A 22,253-nucleotide genomic window follows, 5' to 3' on the forward strand; every position below is an offset into this window, starting at 1 on the left:
TTAGAATCTCTTTCGGGATTCCAACTCGGGAGATAACGCAGAAGAGCGCCTCTGCAATACTGCGTGCTGAGATATTGCGCAGAGACACTGCTTCCGGGTATCGCGTTGCATAGTCCACCAGAACTAATATAAAGCAGTACCCTCGTGCTGACCGATCTAATGGCCCGACGAGATCCATCCCAATCCTTTCGAACGGGGTCTCGATTAATGGGAGAGGGCGCAAAGGCGCTTTAGGAATGGCCGCTGGATTTACTAACTGGCATTCGCGGCACTCCGTACACCACCTATGAACATCGCCGCGAATCCCCGGCCAATAGAATCGGGCCATTATTCGGGCTAGTGTCTTATCCTGCCCCAAGTATCCAGCCATGGGATTAAAGTGATCCGCCTGGAATACCAATTCCCGGCGGCTCTTTGGAATTAAAAGTTGCGTGACTCGCTCTTTAGTTTGAGTGTCCTGCGTCACTCGGTATAACCTATCCTTCATAATCGCGAAGTAGGGGAAGGACGGGGTGGCATTCGGCTGGAGCGTTTGACCATCGATTACTCTCACTTGGTCAAACGCATGTCACAGAGTCTCGTCTCGCGACTGCTCTAATGGGAAATCTGCAAGGGATTCCCCAATAGAGAGAGGAGGGGTCGGCGGCTCCTCACTCTGCCGCGGAGATGACTTAGACGGCTCTGTGACAGCTGCTCCCGCCAAAGCGACACCGGGACCGCCCCCTGTTAAATGGCAGGACCCACTCTTTACTAAGCGTGTCATTAAATCCCGAAATCCCGGCCAATCAGTCCCCAAAATTAAAGAGTGGGTAAGGCGAGGATTAACCGCCGCCTTCACTATAAATTTTTCCCCTCGGAAAAAAATGTGGACCGACACCAAAGGGTAGCTGTGAATGTCCCCGTGCACACACAACACCTTCACCCCCTGTGCTCCCCCCAATGCCTCGTTTTGCACCAGGCTTTGGTGAATTGAGGTCTGATTACAACCAGAATCCACCAACGCCTGATATGGATCCCCTTGAATACTCACCGGTATGCGATACGCTCCGGCCCGATCGAGGGCGGCTTCTGGCGCGTCGGGGATCCGAACCACCGCGCCCACCTCCATTGCCGTGCACTGCTCTTGGAGGTGGCCCAGTTCCCCGCAGCGCCAGCAAACCGGCCCGGGCTTCCTCTCTGCACCAGTGTTTGGGGGCTCACTCACCTGAGGGGGTGGAGAGACAGACACAGAAGGGAGAAACGGGAGGGCACCGCGGGTGCGGCGGGCTGGCTGGGGTGGTGCCAGCCCCCGCCTCCGCGGTGGGGGAATGGGGTGAGGACGGGACACAGGAGGAGGGAGAGAGAGAGAGAGAGAGAGAGAGAAGAGGAGAGAAGAGAAGAGGCTGTCTGCTGTCCTGCCGCCGGAACAGCCGCCAAATGGTCCTCCGCCAGCTCGATGGCCTGATCCAGCGACGCCGGGTGGTGGCACTGGACCCACTCCGCGGTTCCTGTCGGCAAGCGCACGATGAACTGCTCCAGCACCACCTGATCGACGATCTCCTCGGCATCATGGTTGTTGGCCCTCAGCCACCGCCAGCAGGCATCCCGAAGTTGCTGGCCAAACGCGAACGGCCAGCTGACTTCCTCCAAGCGCAAAGCGCGGAAGCGCTGGCGCTGCTGCTCCGGGGTGCGCCCCACGTGCTGGAGGACGGCCCGGCGGAGGTCCGCGTAGGCCAGCCGGCGGTCGGCGGGGAGCTGTAGCGCGGCCAGCTGTGCCTCTCCCGTTAGCAGGGGGAGGAGGCGCGCCGCGCGCTGCTCCATCGGCCACCCCGAGACCTCTGCGACTTGCTCGAAGAGCGTGATAAAAGCCTCGGGGTCATCCTGCAGACCCATCTTGGTTAAGATGAGGGGAGACGGGCCCGCGGTGGGAGCGCTGGTGGACCCCGCCGACGCGAGGAGGTGCCGGAACGCCTCCCAGTCTTCTTGCTGGGCCAGCACCAGGGCCTCGAAGCGCTGTTCTTGTTCCTTTCGGAGGGTGACGAGCACCTGGTGCTGGCTTTGCTGGGCCGTGGCGAGGGCGTGGACCAGGTCGGTAAACGGGGAGGACTCCATGGGGCTGATCGGCTGCTGTGCTCCACTATTTCCCGGGTTTCGGCACCACTGTAAGCAGTTCTATATGAGTGGGTGGAGCACAGAGGACGGCAGGACAGAGATCAGGTTTACAGATAGCTTTTATTGCCACACTTTTCAGTCTAACAATATCTTAAACCAATAGAGACACAGACGCAACCGGCGTCTAGCTTGGGGATGAGCTCCTCTGCTCTCTGCTCTCCCTCTTTAAATAGGGCGCGGTCACTGGGAAGACACACAAACACAGGTTAATTGACGTCAGGTGTAGTGATTCTACCACTTACCTTCCCTGACTCCGCCCTCCTGTCACAGACCACGCCCCCGCTGCCACAAGTGTATATAGCTTGCAGCATTTATTGCACAAGGAAGGTAGCCCACTTTAGATCGTTCTGGACTAAATGGGGCCGGAGTGAGCTACGCCATCATTGACAGTCTGTTATTCTTTATAGCTTGCTTCCAATTTCTTTCATGTAACCTCAGATCTCAAGCTGAAGTTCACTTTTTTTTTGATAAATTGTAAAAATCTCAAACCATTTTAGGATGCACACTTTTACTCTCAACTCATCATTAACCGCTATCTCCGCCTGCGGCAGGATGCGCACTAACATGAGATAGTTGCTTCCATAGAGCTCGATCTTTGGCAAGAGCGTTCAGGGAATTTATATCAAGACCTGTCCATGCTGTGATGTTATCTCTCCATCTCTTAGGTTGCTGACCCCTGTTTCTCTTTCCATTAATCATGCCTTCCAAACAGATCTTGCTGATGCCACAATCCATTCGTTTTATGTGGCCAAACAGTTTGAGTACTTTACTTTTGATGACAGATGTGTGGCAATTGGGTTAACTAATTGCCACCAATTAGTTACTCTCAAGTAGAAACACGCAAACTAATAAGGATAAACAACAAGGAAGTTAAATCATGGAACAAACCGATGAACAGATAAGAGTTAATTAAGTTACACAGGAAACTGTGACCATATATGGAAAGTAGATGTTCCAGGATTATTAATCATCGTATATACTGTAGTGGACAGACAGACTTCTTTAGTTACTGTTCATCTGTTTATCATTTCTGCTTTCTGAAGAAATAATCTCTTTAATTTGAGAATTATGGCCAGTTTCCTCCTAAATGGTCTCCGGTGCAGGACTTCATGTGGTGTAAATGGGATCTGGAGTAATGCCGGGAGACTACTGCACGAGGATCTGCTGACCCAAGCAATAACAAGTCCAATGTGTTTTATTATGAGTTACGAGTTACTGTGACAAGCAAGGTTTCATTTTCAGCCTGTCACGACTCTGCTGAATTCTCCGAAATTTCTGTATCAGTCTGTGTGATAGATGCAGTGATGACATCTGCCGTATTGTGTGTTACAAGGGCAGCTGTCCAATCGCTGCTTTGTTTTCTTCCTCGAAGAGCAAGCTTGTCGTGCTCTGATTTGCACACACAGATCTAGGTTGTGCTCTCATTGACTGGCGTATGGATGGAGATGACAAACCCCATCGATCACCTTGATATCTTCATCTCTCCCTGTCTCTCTGTCTTCCACTCTGTCTTTCCTTCAAGAGACAGGAATAATTTGAGGTAATGAAATGGGGGAAAAAAACCCACCAGCATCAGCAACATTTCATTTTCTGCATAAGTTAACAAAATGCATTATTCACATATACCCCAGGGAAAAAAAAAACATGAACAATGTGAAATTATTTTCCACATTTCAGACATAAGCAGCCAGGTAATGAACAAATTACTTCATTTTGCTGGTTGATTAGATTCCTGTACCTGTAAAGATATATCCCATGGCTGTAATTAAGTTATATAAATGCCAAAAGATGAGCATGTGGGTGATTTACTCTCTTCTTTTCCAGCAGAGCATACAGCTCGACGCCACATCGATCCAGGTGGAAATGTTTGATATATAACACCAGGTGCAAGCTTTCACACTCAACCTTGAACTGTTGGGTCTGTAAATGTCACACTTTCATTACAGTAGCTGATGTAGACATGAAAGCGGTGCTGGAGTGCAGAAATGTCTGTGCAGATCTGATGTGTACTTATACAAAATGTTAACGTTTCAAACTGCTCATGCTGCATCACACAGTCTGAGAAAACGCTGCATCCTGTCTGCCCTCTTACGCATACCTGAGCTCAGAGATGTCTGTGATTAGTTAGTGTCACTGTGAGTGACAGGTGAGAAAGACTATGTCATCCCTCCCATCCAGACAGTACAGGTAATTTTGCCCGGATGGCTGTGGCATAGTTGGGATTCATCTTTGAATCACCAGACGTTGTAAAAAGAGCCACAACTGGGCCTTTGAGCAAGATGTGAAACTTCAAATACACAAATACAATAATCCTATGGGAATTGGTCGCTTTCATTGGTGTTTGTGGTCACTTTAGAGCTTCCAAATCTGAAAAACTTTTCAGCAAAATGATGTCAAGGTATTTTTTATCTCCTGGTCAATCAGGTCACAAATTGAGGGCAAGAAAAACAAATATGGTGGTCAAAATACTGGTGAATTGTAAGAGTTACAATATCTTGAATACAAATATTTCATCGAACCAGAGAAATTAAGTAGTATATATACATTTGGAGTGATTAAAATCCCAGTGAACTTGAATACTGTTTGTGGTTTGTGGGAGGGTTTTTTCTTTTTTTTCTTTTCAGGATTTCTTGACAGCTTTATTGGCTGGCTCATTATTTGTCACTTATTTATGTATAAAAGTTACTTCTGTAAATGAGCAGATGAACAACTTCTTTGTGTTTGTTCTTCGGCAGCATGGTGGTGTAGTGGTTAGCACTGTTGCCTCACAGCAAGAAGGTTCTGGGTTCGAGCCCAGTGGTTGATAGGGGCCTTTCTGTGTGGAGTTTGCATGTTCTCCCTGTGTCTCTGTGGGTTTCCTCTGGGTGCTCCAGTTTCCCCCACCATTCAAAGACATGTAGTTAGGTTAACTGGCGACTCTAAATTCCCATAGGTGTGAATATCTGAGCACCAGTAGTATGGCGGCTGCCAGCGGTGCCTTTGTATGCCTTCGACTCGGCCATGTCCTTCATAATTCAGCTGTAAGAAAGGATGATTCCAGTGCTATTGAACTCATGGAAATGGCACTCTATTGCCGCTTTTCCACTACCAACGCGGCTGAGTTGGGCTGAGCCGTGCCGTGCTGAGTTGGGCTGAGCCGAGCTGAGCGGGGCTGTTGGAGTTGCATTTCAACTACAACCGCGCTGAACCGTGCTGGCTGGAAGTGGGTGGACACATTGGGTGGAGTTAGCGAAAGTGGGTGGACGTCAGGTGATGTCGTTAGGCAGCGCAAACAGTGACATCAGTGACCTTTTAAGTGGTAGTCTCACAACCCGGAGAGTAAGCAATAAACATGGAGGACATGGAGTCGTTAGTGTTGCTGGTCTTGGTGCTGTGGCTTGTTGTCACCGACAACGCCAACAGATACTGGCAAGAGCGTATAGATGAGGCGAGGCGCATAAGGCTTCATAATTCTCGTAATTCGTAATTCTTCTTCTTCCAGGTTTACGGTGTTTACAGATCCCAGCGTGCTCGCGGGGCATGTGTGGGCATGTGAGGACACTCCTCCTCACCAATCAGTGCACAGGGGAGTGTCTGCTCACGCCCCTAGCCTCACTCAGCTCGGTTTATCTCGCTTCAGCCCCACTCCAAAACCGTGCGAGTTTTGGGGGCTGAGCAGGGCTGAAGCGAGCTGAGTCGTGCTGTTCTTAGATAGTCGAAACGCGAGCCGTGTCGGGCTGAAGTGAGCTGAAGCGAGCTGAAGTGAGCTGAAAAAGGGTAGTGGAAAAGGGCCATAAAAGTCCATTATCAGTGTACAGGAAGCCCTTCCACCACATAGAGTTTGCCCCTGCATGGTGCATTTATTCACAGTCATATGTATGTATTTGTACTTTCTTGGAAGATGCATATGGAGATTAAACATCTCAACATGGCAAAAATGTGTGGGATCTTTTAGCTTCTCAAGATACAAGATGGATTCAGATGGATTCATGAATTCTAGCAACCAAATTCAATTCATTTTCAAAATAAAGCTGACTTGTTAATCTCGTTTCAGCACCAAGGACAGTTCCCATGCAACAGCTAAAAACCACAATGTTCTACTTCTGGGTTGCTGATTTGAGTCACTTTACTACAAAGTTATCAAAGCTTTAGGCCACATGTGAACATCAACAAAGACATGCACAGAAATTTCTGAAAGATACTGTACAATCTTAAGCAACAAACATGACAAACACTTCATCTCATCTCATTATCTGTAGCCGCTTTATCCTGTTCTACAGGGTCGCAGGCAAGCTGGAGCCTATCCCAGCTGACTACGGGCGAAAGGTGGGGTACACCCTGGACAAGTCGCCAGGTCATCACAGGGCTGACACATAGACACAGACAACCATTCACACTCACATTCACACCTACGGTCAATTTAGAGTCACCAGTTAACCTAACCTGCATGTCTTTGGACTGTGGGGGAAACCGGAGCACCCGGAGGAAACCCACGCGGACACGGGGAGAACATGCAAACTCCTCACAGAAAGGCCCTCGCCGGCCACGGGGCTCGAACCCGGCCCTTCTTGCTGTGAGGCGTCAGCGCTAACCACTACACCACCGTGCCGCCCTTGATATACACTTTCTGGCCAAAAATTTGTGGACACCAGACCAGTTCTGGACTGTGACAATCACAAAGTTGGAAGCACACAATTGTCTTTGTCTTGGATGTCTTTGTATGCTGTAGCATTAAGATTTCCCTTCACTGGAACCAAGAGGCCCAAACCTGTTCCAGCATGACAATGCCCCTGTGCACAAAGCGAGCTCCATGAAGACATGGTTTGCCAAGATTGGAATGAAAGATTTTGAATGTCCTGCACAGATCCTTGACCTCAACCCCACTGAACATCTTTGGGATGAACTGGAAAGCCGACTGCACCCCAGGCCTCCTCCCATGACCTCAGTGCCCAGGTTCACTAAAGGCTGAGATGGTCAGGAGTCCACAAACTTTTGTTCATCAAAATAATCATGCACCAGTCACACTTTTTCATCATTTAAGATGCCAGAGCTGAGAGTTTTGGTTGACACATGATACTAATTTGAGACTGATCTGACATCCTTTTAGAAGTCATACAGTGAATATAAAAAGTGTACACACCCCGTTAAAATGATCGGTTTTTCTGATGTAAAAAAAATAAAAAGAGACCACAAAAAATAATTTTAAAACTTTTTCCACCTTTAATGTGACCTATAACCTGTACAAGTCAATTGAAAAACAAACAAATCTGTTAGGGCGGCACGGTGGTGTAGTGGTTAGCGCTGTCGCCTCACAGCAAGAAGGTCCGGGTTCGAGCCCCGTGGCCGGCGAGGGCCTTTCTGTGTGGAGTTTGCATGTTCTCCCCGTGTCTGCATGGGTTTCCTCCGGGTGCTCCGGTTTCCCCCACAGTCCAAAGACATGCAGGTTAGGTTAACTGGTGACTCTAAATTGACCGTAGGTGTGAATGTGAGTGTGAATGGTTGTCTGTGTCTATGTGTCAGCCCTGTCATGACCTGGCGACTTGTCCAGGGTGTACTTTCGCCCTTTCGCCCATAGTCAGCTGGGATAGGCTCCAGCTTGCCTGCGACCCTGTAGAACAGGATAAAGCGGCTAGAGATAATGAGATGAGATGAGATGAGACAAATCTGTTAGGGGGAAAAACATAAAAAATAAAAATTGTACAATAAGCTGGTTGCATAAGTGTGCACACCCTTAAACTAATACTTCGTTGAAGCACCTTTTGATTTAATTACAGCATTCAGTCTTTTTGGGTTCACACCTGCCATCAATTAAAATGGCTCTGATTAACCCCAAATAAAGTTCAGACATTTACTCAGTTGCCTCCTCCAGCAAAAGCCAGGGTTCACAGAGAGCTTACAAAGCATCAAAGGGATCTCATTGTTGAAAGGGATAAGTCAGGAGAAGGGTACAAACAATTTCCACGGCATTAGATATACCATGGAGCACAGTGAAGACAGTCATCAAGAAGCGGAGAAAATATGGGACAACAGTGACATTACCGAGAACTGGATGTCCCTCCAAAATTGATGAAAAAACAAGATGAAAACTGGTCAGGGAGGCTGCCAAGAGGCCTACAGCAACACTGAAGGAGCTGCAGGAATTTCTGGCAAGTACCGGTTGTGTACTACATGTGACAACAATCTCCTGTATTCTCCATATGTCTGGACTATGCGGTAGGGTCAAAGAAAAACATCCAGGCCCGGCTAAATTGTGCAAAAAAAAATACATCAACTCTCCCAGAAGCATGTGGGAAAATGTACTATGGTCTGATGAAACCAAGGTTGAACTTTTTGACCACAATTCCAAAAGGTATATCTGGCGCAAAAACAACACTGCACATCACCAAAAGAACACCATACCCACGGTGAAGCATGGTGGTGGCAGCGTCATGTTTTGGGGTTGTGTTTCTTCAGCTGGAACAGGGGCTTTAGTCAAGATGGAGGGAATTATGAACAGTTCTAAATACCAGCCAATTTTGGCCCAAAACCTTCAGGCGTTTGCTAGAAAGCTGAAGATGAAGAGGAATTTCATCTTTCAGCACGGCAATGACCCCAAAAAGTTTTGGAACGGCCCAGCCAGAGCCCAGACCTAAATCCAATAGAAAATCTGTGGGGTGACCTGAAGAGGGCTGTGCACAAGAGATGCCCTAACAGATTTGGAGCACTTTTGAAAAGAAGAGTGGGCAAATATTGCCAAGTCTACAGTAGATGTGGCAGGCTGATAGACTCCGACCCAAAAAGACTGAATGCTGTAATTAAATCAAAAGATGCTTCAACAAAGTATTAGTTTAAGGGTGTGCACACTTATGCAACCAGCTTATTGTATGGTTTTTTTATGTTTTTCCTCCTAATAGATTTTTTTGTTTTTCAATTGAATTGTACAGGTTATAGGTCACATTAAAGGTGGGAAAAGTTTTGAAATTACTTATCGTGGTCTCATTTTTTTTACATCAGAAAAACCGATCATTTTAACAGGGTGTGTAGACTTTTTATGTCCACTGTACCTCTGTGAAATGTGTTTCCAGAGATGTTTTTTTGATATGAAAGTTACTGAAACATCAGCGGAGACAAGATGTGTTCTATGTTTATGAACAATATCTCTGTTGCGTCACTCATATTCAGGAGTTAAAAACATTTGGCACAAATCAGATCCAGATCCACGCTTGCATTTCAACCAAGTATTGTCGGGATCAGATCAGTGCATCTTTACATAATGAATTCTCAAAACATCTTCAGTTTTACCTTCCAAAATACTGTAGGTTACATCATGGGCGCCGCCGGGGGGGAACGGTTAGAACAATTCTAGGGGCCCAGCACTGCCATGGGGCCCTTTAAGGGGCTGATAATATGCTTTTAATGATTTTAATAAGACTTTTGAAATAACAAGAATGCAATATTCCATCTGGTAAAATGAGCTAATTGAACAAGGTTGTCTATTTCTTGAGTTCTTCAACATATTGTCATTTAACCCTCCGCCTTTTGCGAAATGGTACGGTCCAGTTCTGGTAGAAGCGCGATGCGTTAAATCTGTGTGCTGATCAGTGTAATGCAGCCAGCCAGCCAGCAGTGGAGTGCGTACAGTCTATGATCGCTAAATATGAAGAGTGGCTGTCAAAAACGTAAAGAAAGGCAGCTGAAAGCTGAGAGGGACCGGAGAGGCAGGCAACTGGTCACTCAGTTTTTCCCAAAGAAAGGTAGCTATCGCTCACATGTGTGTTCAAAATATTAGCGAATGGTAAATGAACAGTATGAACGTGGTTGGATTAGCCTATCAAGAGAACACTTTTACAGTTTGTACAGTGACATTTTTTCCATTTTAATAACTGAACTGACTTGTGTGATAAACAAGATGAACTATTACGTTATGCTGGTGCTAATAACCAGTTTCATAACTAATGGGGTGCCCTAAATATGCACAGATTCAGCTTCAGGGGGACCTCCGCCCTACCAAACCACTGAACCCCCCTTTGGAGAAGGAGGTAAGCAGCAATACAACCCATAAATGCTTTAGGATTGAAGTTTTTAATGAGCGAGCGCCATATACAGTTTGTTAGATTAAAGTGTTGCTAATAACGGGCACCAGTCAAGTGTTTGGCATGGTTACGTGTGTGGAATGTTCACACGTTCTAAACCATTGGTTTCAAATTGAGGAGCTGGAGAAAGCGCAGCACACATAAAAGAGGGATAGAGGTTACAACATATGAAGAAATACGTACGTAATTGATCAAATTGAAATGTCACTCTGTGTCACTTTGAAATAAATTTATAATAAGATGTTTCCTTGCAATTGTGACGAGGGTGGGCAAAGTTGGGGGGCCCAAAATTCTAATCTTTCATGGGGCCCAAAATTTCTGGCGGCGCCCCTGGGTTACATTACAGGCAGTTAGCAGATGCTGTTACCCAGAACGATGTACAACACACCCAGAGCAGCCTGGGGTTTAGGTGCCTTGCTTAAGGACACGTCAGCCATTCCTGCTGGTCTAGGGAATCAAATCAGCAACCTTTTAGTATAAAAGCTGCTTCTCTAACCATTAGGCCATGGCTTCACCTTACTTACTTACTTACTTATTTAACATTTCAGGTCAGGGTTAGCGAATACAAAGGAAGACCTAGATGAAAGCGAGAGAAAGATAGTGACAGAGATAAACAAAGAGCCGTCCTGAGCCTCTGTCTCACCTCTGAACCGGATTATTTCTAATCTCCTGGTCAAGTGCTGCCCAACAACAACGACTAGTCAGATTCAGTCTCAGATACTTTAATCTTTCTACACACCAACTGCTTCTTTGGATGCTGTTTGTGTCTCAACCAGACCGATGCTCTCATATTGTACTATACAACTATTCTGATTGATCAGAAGGTGTTGATTAATTTTCTATAACAGCATTTTCTACAACAGATTATTGGAGCGGCAGATCACAGGTTTATATTAATGTACTCGTTCTAATAATTGAAGAGTCTAATAATAAACAAATTAAAATTCTATGTTGTTACATAACAAAGAAAAATGTGTGATATTGTGGAAGGAGTCTCCAGTGTCAGGGCTTTGTAACAGTCAGAGGTAAAGCTGTAATGTTAGCTTTTCCATGATGGGAAAGTCTTCAGGCCAGAGTATATACAACCCCGATTCCAAAAACGTTGGGACCAAGTACAAATTGTAAATAAAAACGGAATGCAATAATTTACAAATCTCAAAAACTGATATTGTATTCACAATAGAACATAGACAACATATCAGATGTCGAAAGTGAGACATTTTGAAATTTCATGCCAAATATTGGCTCATTTGAAATTTCATGACAGCAGCACATCTCAAAAAAGTTGGGACAGGGGCAATAAGAGGCTGGAAAAGTTAAAGGTACAAAAAAGGAACAGCTGGAGGACCAAATTGCAACTCATTAGGTCAATTGACAATAGGTCATTAACATGACTGGGTATAAAAAGAGCATCTTGGAGTGGCAGCGGCTCTCAGAAGTAAAGATGGGAAGAGGATCACCAATCCCCCTAATTCTGCGCCGACAAATAGTGGAGCAATATCAGAAAGGAGTTCGACAGTGTAAAATTGCAAAGAGTTTGAACATATCATCATCTACAGAGCATAATATCATCAAAAGATTCAGAGAATCTGGAAGAATCTCTGTGCGTAAGGGTCAAGGCTGGAAAACCATACTGGGTGCCCGTGATCTTCGGGCCCTTAGACGGCACTGCATCACATACAGGCATGCTTCTGTATTGGAAATCACAAAATGGGCTCAGGAATATTTCCAGAGAACATTATCTGTGAACGCAATTCACCGTGCCATCCGCCGTTGCCAGCTAAAACTCTATAGTTCAAAGAAGAAGCCGTATCTAAACATGATCCAGAAGCGCAGACGTCTTCCCTGGGCCAAGGCTCATTTAAAATGGACTGTGGCAAAGTGGAAAACTGTTCTGTGGTCAGACGAATCAAAATTTGAAGTTCTTTATGGAAATCAGGGACGCCGTGTCATTCGGACTAAAGAGGAGAAGGACGACCCAAGTTGTTATCAGCGCTCAGTTCAGAAGCCTGCATCTCTGATGGTATGGGGTTGCATTAGTGCATGTGGCATGGGCAGCTTACACATCTGGAAAGACACCATCAATGCTGAAAGGTATATCCAGGTTCTAGAGCAACATATGCTCCCATCCAGACGACGTCTCTTTCAGGGAAGACCTTGCATTTTCCAACATGACAATGCCAAACCACATACTGCATCAATTACAGCATTATGGCTGCGTAGAAGAAGGGTCCGGGTACTGAACTGGCCAGCCTGCAGTCCAGATCTTTCACCCATAGAAAACATTTGGCGCATCATAAAACGGAAGATACGACAAAAAAGACCTAAGACAGTTGAGCAACTAGAATCCTACATTAGACAAGAATGGGTTAACATTCCTATCCCTAAACTTGAGCAACTTGTCTCCTCAGTCCCCAGACGTTTACAGACTGTTGTAAAGAGAAAAGGGGATGTCTCACAGTGGGAAACATGGCCTTGTCCCAACTTTTTTGAGATGTGTTGTCGTCATGAAATTTAAAATCACCTAATTTTTCTCTTTAAATGATACATTTTCTCAGTTTAAACATTTGATATGTCATCTATGTTCTATTCTGAATAAAATATGGAATTTTGAAACTTCCACATCATTGCATTCCGTTTTTATTTACAATTTGTACTTTGTCCCAACTTTTTTGGAATCGGGGTTGTACGTAGAGTTTTGTGGTTTCTCGGTCATCTCTCAGAGAAAGTAAGGGAACGACTTTTGATATGCTGGTGTAAAAAAATAATCAACTTCGGGGTGGTAACAGTGTCTCCACTTCACATTAGACCGCATCATCTAGCATAAACAACACTATGTGTTTTGTACATGATGGTGTATGATATCAGAGTGTGTGTTGATTCTGTGTGTCTCATCTGTCAACGACAGGTTGTGGAAACATTGGTGAGACAAATCGAGCGATGTTTGTTTTTCCAGAAGGAGGTGCACGGCCATTTTGAACCGTGAAGTGTTTGTGGAATAGCAGATATGAATTACTTGTTAATTGGTTCGATAATGCTTTGTAATGTCTCTGTTATCTCCTCAAATCTCCTGGTTCTCACTATCATGCACTAGCCTACGTTTTATCTTAAAACACTCTTCCTTCACAGTACACTAAAAAATATTGCAGGTATCGTGATACATACCGTTTATCATTGAAGTATTGCGGTATCATTTTTTTCGTTATATCACACTCTCTTAATACCCATAACGATTCTCCCCCCCCTTTATCTCTGTTTCTCTCTCTCTCTCTCTTTCTCACTTTATCCCCTGCAGTGTAATGCTTGCTAGCGTGTATGTGTGTGTGTGTGTGTGTGTGTGCGCTCTGTGCTTGCTGGATGGCTGCCACGTGAGAGTGTGAAGACAGCACAGGAGAGAAAATGAGGCTTGGTGGAAAAGACAGAGAGAGAGAGAGAGAGAGAGAGAAGGATGGAAGGATGGAGGGAAAGAGGAGGGGAATAGGGCACTGCGAGATTAGGACCAGGAGGCGGGGATTCAATCTGGCCGTCTCCATCACTGCTGAGCTGAGCTGAGTGTGTATTCTGCACTGATGGGGGGATGGGAAAGTGAGAGAGAGAGAGAGAGAGAGAGAGAGATGCATCCTTTATTTTCCATACTGCATTTACTCCATGCGGGAAGCGATTATGCCGTTGTTGATTTACCGGTTTGCTGTTTGCCTGCAGGGGGTTGGACGTCTCTAAAGGATCGGGATCATGTTGTGTTTTTGTGTTTATGCTTCACTTATGCCATTTTTAAATCGTCATACAGCAAATCATCTAGAAAAAAACAAGTTTCATAGCAACCACATAAAAAGAGTGGGTTGGGATAAGCCCTGAGCTGCCATCATTCTCAAAAAGTGTTTGTTTATGTAACACAAGATACATACAGTGGCATGCAAAAGTTTGGGCACCCTTGCTGAAAATGTCTGTTACTGTGAATAATTAAGTGAACAGAAGATGAACTGATCACCAAAAGGCATAAAGGTAAAGACGAGACATTTCTTTAATATTTTCCACAAGATTACATTTTTATTTCCATCATTTCCAGGCGTAAAATACCAAAATATGAAAAGGACCTGAAGCAAAAGTTTGTGCACCCTGCATGGTCAGCACTTAGTAACACCCCCTTTGGCAAGTATCACAGCTTGTAAACACTTTTTGTAGCCAGCTAATAATCTTTCAGTTCTTACATTCATCCTTGCAAAAGGCTTCCAGTTCTACAAGTTTCTTGGGCTGTCTTGCATGCACTGCTCTTTTGAGATCTATCCACAGATTTTCAATGAGGTTTAGGTCAGGGGACTGTGAGGGCCCGGGCAAAACCTTCAGCTTGGGCCTCTTGAGGTTTTCCATTGTAGATTTTGAGGTGTGTTTTGGATCATCGTCTTATTGTAGGACCCGTCCTCTTTTAAACTTCGACTTTTTTTTACAGGTGGTGTGATGTTTGCTTCCAGAATTTGCTGGTATTTATTCGAATCCATGCTTCCCTCGACCAATGAAATGTGCCCTGTGCCACTGGCTGCAACACAACCCCAGAGCATGATCGATCCACACCCATGCTTCAGAGTTGGAGAGATGTTCTTTTCCTGGAATTTGGCACCCTTTTTTCTCCAAACATACCTTTGCACATTGTGGCCAAAAAGTTCTATTTTGATTTCATCAGTCCACAGGACTTCTTTCCAAAAGGCATCAGTCTTGCTTAGATGTTCATTTGCAAACTTCAGACGCTGAATTTTGTGGCTAGGACGCAGGAAAGGTTTTCTTCTGTTGACTCTTCCATGAAGGTCATATTTGTTCAGGTGTTGCTGCATAGTAGAACAGTGCACCACCACTCCAGGGTCTGCTAAATCTTTCTGAAGGTCTTTTGCAGTCAAACAGGGTTTTTATTTGCCTTTCTAGCAATCCAACGAGCAGTTCTTTCAGAAAGTTTTCTTCATCTTCCAGACCTCACCTTGATCTCCACTGTTTCTGTTAACTGCCATTTCTTAATAACATTACAATCTGAGGAAACAGCTACCTGAAAACACTTTGCTACGTTCTTGTAGCCTTCTCCTGCTTCGTGAGCATCAATTATTTTATTATTCAGAATGCGAGGGAGTTGCTTAGAGGAGCCCATGGCTGTTGATTTTAGGGACAAGTTTGAGGAGTCAGAGAATTTATACAGCTTTGAAATCTGCATCATCTGATCTTTCCGAATGAAGAATTTGAACAAGTTACAGCTCAATAAGCTAATTAAGGTCTGGAAGCTTGGTAAAAGTTACCTGAGAACTCAAATGTATTGGGGTGCCCAAACTTTCACATGGTGTTCCTTTTCTTTTTCACTCTCCAATTGTACAAAACAAAAATAATACAGAAATCTTGCAGAAAACGCTGAAAAGAAATGTCTCATCTTTACCTTTATGCTTTTTGGTGATCAGTTCATCTTCTGCTCGCTTAACTATTCACAGTAACAGACATTTTCAGTAAGGGTGCCCAAACTTTTGCATGCCACTGTAAATGTGATATTTTTACATGTCCGCATGCCTCCCTGCTATAGATAACACACAGTATACTGTATCTTTTACAGCAACAAAAACTGGCAGCACAGTTATTTGTAATATCCTGTAGAATTAAATGAAATAAACAGTAATTTACTATAACCATTATTGCAATTTTGTGTACATTTATTGTCATTTTCTTAAAATTGACAAAGGCTTGTAACAGTATTTTAAAAATTTGTTGTAATTTTTTTAACTTAAAAATTTCTGTATGCAAAACCAACACAAGTGCGAGCTGCCATTTTTTTTGCTGACAGCTGAAGCTCAAACCTGGACTTTTATTTTTAATTTTTTTAGGCAGATGTAAAGGCAGGTGGCACAGTGGTGTAGTGGTTAGCGCTGTCGCCTCACAGCAAGAAGGTCCGGGTTCGAGCCCCGTGGCCGGCGAAGGGCCTTTCTGTGCGGAGTTTGCATGTTCTCCCCGTGTCCGCGTGGGTTTCCTCCGGGTGCTCCGGTTTCCCCCACAGTCCAAAGACATGCAGGTTAGGTTAACTGGTGGCTCTAAATTGAGCGTAGGTGTGAATGTGAGTGTGAATGGTTGTCTGTGTCTATGTGTCAGCCCTGTGATGACCTGGCGACTTGTCCAGGGTGTACCCCGCCTTTCACCTGTAGTCAGCTGGGATAGGCTCCAGCTTGCTTGCCTGCGACCCTGTAGAAGGATAAAGCGGCTAGAGATAATGAGATGAGATGTAAAGGCATGGAGTGAGGCTAAAACATAATATTAATAATTTCAATTTATATAGCGCCTTTCTCAAAACCCAAGGTCGCATTACAATTATAGGGAGGAAAAAAAAGAAAAAAAAAGTCCACCAAATAGAGGTCAGGATATCATTCCAATGGTGTAGCAGCTACAGTTCCACCAAAAGGCACACGAAAACGAGCCCCGCACCGCCAGCACAGTGGCCATAACACCGCCAGGCAACATCACTCGGAACATCACTCCATGGATCTGCAAAGCGAGCACAGACGCACCACCACGCAGCGTGCTGGTATGTCCCAAACCGCCAGCTCAGCCGCCGTGACACCACCGAGCAACATCGCTCGGAACATCACACCAAGCACTAAAGCACTGCTGCACAGAGCGCTGGACAACCATGATGTTAAAATGAGCAACGAGCTCACTGCAGTCCATAGCTAGGAGCACAGGCATCACCCACGGCAAACCAAGGCCTGGAGGGAACCGACGCCCAGAACTGGGTCCGGAGCTACACCACAACCGGCGGGCAAAAACACTCAAACAAAAACAAACATCATACTACACAAACACAAAAAAAAAGAGAGAGAAGATAAAATAAAAAGCTCCAGTGAGAAGCGGAAGCCAGAATGCACACGGCATACTCTCAACCAGAAACAGAGCATGAGTTTAGATGTTTTTAGTAGAAAACCGTAATAGACTTGTTAGCTAACTAGAAGTAGCGATGTGCTATTTGTGAGTGACTCTTTTCAGGAACGTTTGGGGCTGACTCGCATATCTCAAGTACCTAAAGTGTCAGGGTGAAGGTTATCATGTGCGTTGTTTGAAACACGTCAAGCTAGACAACCACAAGTGCTATCTGCCCTCTTCCACATACAAGAGATCACAGACGGCCATGATTGGCGAGCTTTCTTGCCTCCCCAGTGTCACAGATGGTTGTGGTATCATCAGGATTCGAAGTCATCATTAATGACAGTTTGAATTTATAACCAGGATTTATTTTTAAAAACAAAACCTTACTACTCAGGGGCAAGGGGTGCTAAAACCTAGCATTAGCTCAACTGTTTTAGCTGCACTGCCTAATACGCTTAGCTAATAGGAGTGATGTGTCATTGTGATGTGAACAAGTTGACTCTTTGAATTCCATCCATCCATCCATCCATCCATCCATCCATTATCTCTAGCCGCTTATCCTGTGCAGGGTCGCAGGCAAGCTGGAGCCTATCCCAGCTGACTACGGGCGAAAGGCGGGGTACACCCTGGACAAGTCGCCAGGTCATCACAGGGCTGACACAACATAGACACAGACAACCATTCACACTCACATTCACACCTATGGTCAATTTAGAGTCACCAGTTAACCTAACCTGCATGTCTTTGGACTGTGGGGGAAACCGGAGCACCCGGAGGAAACCCACGCGGACACGGGGAGAACATGCAAACTCCACACAGAAAGGCCCCTGTCAGCCGCTAGGCTCGAACCCAGAACCCTAGGCAACAGCGCTAACCACTACACCACCGTGGCACCTCACACTTTGAATTGACTCTTAAATAAATTTTTGAGGCAACACACAAGTTTCATTGAACAATTTATGCGATAGCAATAACTATTTGGGAATCAAAAGAGTCGACGCTTGTTGGTTAGCTGAGTCGATTACTCTGACTCATTGTAAAAACCTTGTCACACTGAACTCGCTGATGATAAATGGTTACTTCCTGTTAACACTTTATAGCTAAATGACCTAAAAACATTAGAGAAGACTCAAAGAACCTGTTACCTGAATGGCTTAGAAGATTAAGACTAACGTAACGTATATGAAAAAGATTACATTTGACTTTTTTAGCCTGGATGAGCTAATGCGATTATGCGTCGTCCGTCCATCATGTCCATAATTTACAAAAATCGCTACTCTTCCTACAGGATTGATCGAATTTCAATCAAACTCACATTCAATGTTTCGCAGATGGGTGGGCATAAAACTCATCAAGACTGTGGCGCCACCTGTCATATTTAAGATTTTATGGGCGTTTAAATTTTTGGGTGACTCGTCGCATTAAACGCTACCCTTCGTAAACTGCTGGGACGTTTTCAGTGAAACTCACCCAGAAGACTCTAAAGACATATTCCAGCAAGAATTGTTCACCAGGTGGCGCCACCTACCATGGATGAGGCTACAGAGGGGTCACGTTCAATTTCATGAAAATCTCTACTCCTCTGACAGGATTGATTGGATTTCAAACTCACACACAACAGCAGTGGCTGGTATGAGCTCCAGCCTCATTGAGACTATTTTTTTAAGTATCAGAAATACCTGTAAATCATGCATATTTTTATCTGCTCGATACACTGATTGTTCTGGTTTTCTGTTCATTTATTATCACATACACCTTGAAATGCATGAATGGGAGATTTTCCGTTCCTGTGACTTTGCAGTGGCACCATTCTGATCTCTTTCTTCAGCCTAACCCTCAGTTACGAGCTGAGCGCTGTCAGTGTGATTGAGGCTGTGTGATCCGGCACTGGCTATCACCCATATGGGCCCTCCATATGGCCCTGTACCCGGAGGTGGGGTTGCTGTCATGGGAACCTGTAGGTTCTGCCATCTGGCTTGAGCATAGTGTCAGTCATGGAGGAGTCCAGCGTGCTCACACCAAGCTCACACTCCGCCCGAGGTCGAGGCAGTGAGTTAGCTGGCATCGCTGCAAGTGAATATCTGGAAACAGCTGGAGATTTCATTTGAGAGATTTTTTTTTCATGGCGCATTATCGTTAAAGCTGGAGGTTTGACAGCAAATTATTCAGCACTTTTTTCCCTGAACTTACATTGCACTGATATTTTTTAAATCGATATTTGGTACTTGGTACTTGATACGTATTACGTGGTCATAAGTTGAGACAGGAAAAATAATAAAGACTTACCAGACTTGCAAAACACTAGCCTTTGTAATAGACTTAAAATGTCAATTTAATAATATACAGTACTGTGCGAATGTCTTAGGCACCCTATTTTTTTTTCTTACAAACTTTGTTATGGATTTCTGTTTTATGATGTCTACATTATCGAGTCAGTACAAAAACATTTAGTTTGTTTTTCAGCACAAAATTAAATGGTACAGGTTTGTATCTGAGCAGCATATTCCACAAGAGAGCACTTTTCAGATTAAAAAACTGCTGGGTTTTGGTGCAAAATGAAGAAGCGAGTATGACAGTCAAAGTGTCCAGAAGAACTGGGGCTGGTTCTGGAAGATGCTCAGTAAAACCTACAGCTCATTTCCTTATCAAACTGCACTCACTGGACCTCAGACTACTATTTAATTTTTTATTTTTTTAAGCAAAGGGTCATCTCACACCAAATATTGACTCTGTTTCATTTATTATGGCTTACTGATTACTGTTTATCGTATTTTTTAATATTGAAACACTTCATTTAATTATTTTTAAGCCATTTTTGGTCTCCAGCATTTCTTTCCATGTGCCTAAGATTGGAAAAAGACCACGGTATGTTTTAACAATCGTCAACTGAATAGGTTTGATTTTTGTAGCCCATTAGCCTCAAGTTTCGATGTGTTGTGTGTTCTGAGATACTTTTCTGCTCACCATGGTTGTAAAGAGTGGTTATTTGAACTACTATGGCCCTCTTGCGAGCTTGAATTAGTCCATCAAGGCATTTCCGACCACAGAACTCCTGTTCCAGTGTCTTAAACTCTGGAGACGGTTGCATGTAAAAATCCCAGGACATCAGCAATTTCTGAAATACTCAAATAACCATGCTGCAGTCAAATTCACTGAGCTCTCTGAGATTTAACCCATTCTGATGTTTGAAGTGAACATTAACTGAAGCTTGGGCCCTGCTTCTGTATGATTTTATGCATTGCATTGATTGGCTGATTAGACAATTGCACCATTGCACAGGTGTGTATTTGGTAGGAAATGTGATTTTCAATCAGTGTGGTTTTATTAACGCTTGTCTGACACCAAGAATTGTCTTTATGGCCCTAATCAAACCCCACAACACCTCAATGCATATAAAATTTCAGTAGCTGTGTCCTGATTGTATTGTCACCCTGATTAACCCGAAACATCCAAAAGAGCAATTGCACCGATTCTAAAATGGTACGACCTTGAATGCACTGATTTGACTGTATCTAGGTTACAGCATGAACAGCATTTAACCCTTTCAGACCCTCTGAGTCACTTTGGTGCAGCCTGCAAGATTTTATATATATATATATGTGTGTGTGTGTATTTAAAAATGGCTAAATTGTCATTCTGTGTTTCACGTACAAAGATGGTGGATAAAAACATGCCAATCTATAAATTAAACCATAGAAATCACACTGTCAGAAACAGGGGTACAGGAGGAGTCCCTTTCTGTCCTGCAAGGTACAATGTACACTAATGTACGCCTTAGGGCTCGGCATTAGACCTCAAGGTAACTTTGTGTACCTTTTTAGGGCCAAAAAGGTACATATATGGTCCTAAGGCGCTGCCCGATGTGCCATATGGCACGGGAAGGACTTTAGACTTTAGACTTTTAGACAAATAAGTACCTTAGAGGGTACTGATCCAGTGACACGCCATTGTCCCCCTTAAAGTACAATAATGTACTTTATTTTCTGAGAGTGCACTAATGGTCAAATTATGCACTAATGACTGTGTTTCACCAAAGATTGCACTTGAACTTGGATTAAATACAATTTTATCTGCTCCTCTAGTTGTGCAAAACTGTAAACCTTAAATTTAAAAAAAGAAAATTGCATTTGAACCTAATTTTAATCCTGGGTTTAAGTTTTAGATTAAACTTTATTTTGCAGCTCAGTTGGTTTCCATTTCCAAAATGACATCATGGATTAAAAAGACTGATGATGAGCTTTGAATCCATCATGGTGGACAATCATACCTGTACACTTTTGACTTAACTCTTGATTGTGCAATTTGCCCAGTCTATTGCACTCTAAAAATTACAGAATCTTTGCACACCATCAGGTCTGTTAGGCTTAAAGTATGGGTGTTTTTTTTCTTTTCTTACTGACTTTGTGTGTCTTGCGTCATAGGGACTTCCTTCCCCGCGGTTCTGGCATCGTCACACGCCGCCCCCTGGTCCTGCAGCTCATCAACTCCCCCACAGGTGAGCTTGCTGCCATGGTAACTGCACTCTCATCAGTCTCTCCAGGGAGATGACCCATCTAAGTGCTGATTTATCTCTGCTTCCTTTTAGCAGGAATCACACACGATTAAAAAACATAGGATAAAGTCAGGACAGACAGACAGACAGACAGACAGATAGATAGATAGATAGATAGTCCTGAACCTTTATACACACTACAGCATTTGATTTCAACTCTATCATTTCTGTAATTCTTATTTTAAGATCGTGCTCAGACACAGTTTTGCATCAGTAGCCTGCTTGTGTGTAGGGACAAAATAACGGCTTGCTTGCTAGACATTTAGGATTGAAATGGCAATAAATTAATTCTATAACATTCAAAGAATTTCATATGCACGCTTTAAATTGCTTTACTGCAATGTTATTATCAGTGATTCTTGTTTCTCAACACTGCCATCTAGTGTAGAATGAAGTACCACAGCTTAATTTTCTTGTTTTTGTTTTGTCATTTTCTTTTAACATTTATCAATGTATGAAAATGCAGCAATAGAGGATGAAATATGCATTGCCATATGCAAATGACATACTGCCATCGATTATATGCACTAATTTGCATACTACAAAAAAAATCAGTTTTTCATCAAATCCATTTAATGTGATCGCACATCCAAGAGTCGGAGTTTGATGAAAAATCATTT

General features: G+C 44.0%; 1 protein-coding gene across 2 annotated transcripts in view; it reads left to right on the top strand.

The window, feature by feature from the left end:
• Positions 1 to 22,253, top strand: part of dnm1a (dynamin 1a) — a 126,671-nt gene that overhangs the window by 9,995 nt on the left and 94,423 nt on the right. For both annotated transcript variants that reach the window (XM_060912826.1, XM_060912827.1), the window contains exon 2: positions 21,503 to 21,576. In XM_060912826.1, the coding sequence (XP_060768809.1) occupies positions 21,503 to 21,576 (74 nt within the window). The remainder of the gene's footprint in view (positions 1 to 21,502; positions 21,577 to 22,253) is intronic.

The sequence above is a fragment of the Neoarius graeffei genome, chromosome 28, assembly GCF_027579695.1.
Source record: "Neoarius graeffei isolate fNeoGra1 chromosome 28, fNeoGra1.pri, whole genome shotgun sequence".
NCBI classification, from domain to species: domain Eukaryota; kingdom Metazoa; phylum Chordata; class Actinopteri; order Siluriformes; family Ariidae; genus Neoarius; species Neoarius graeffei.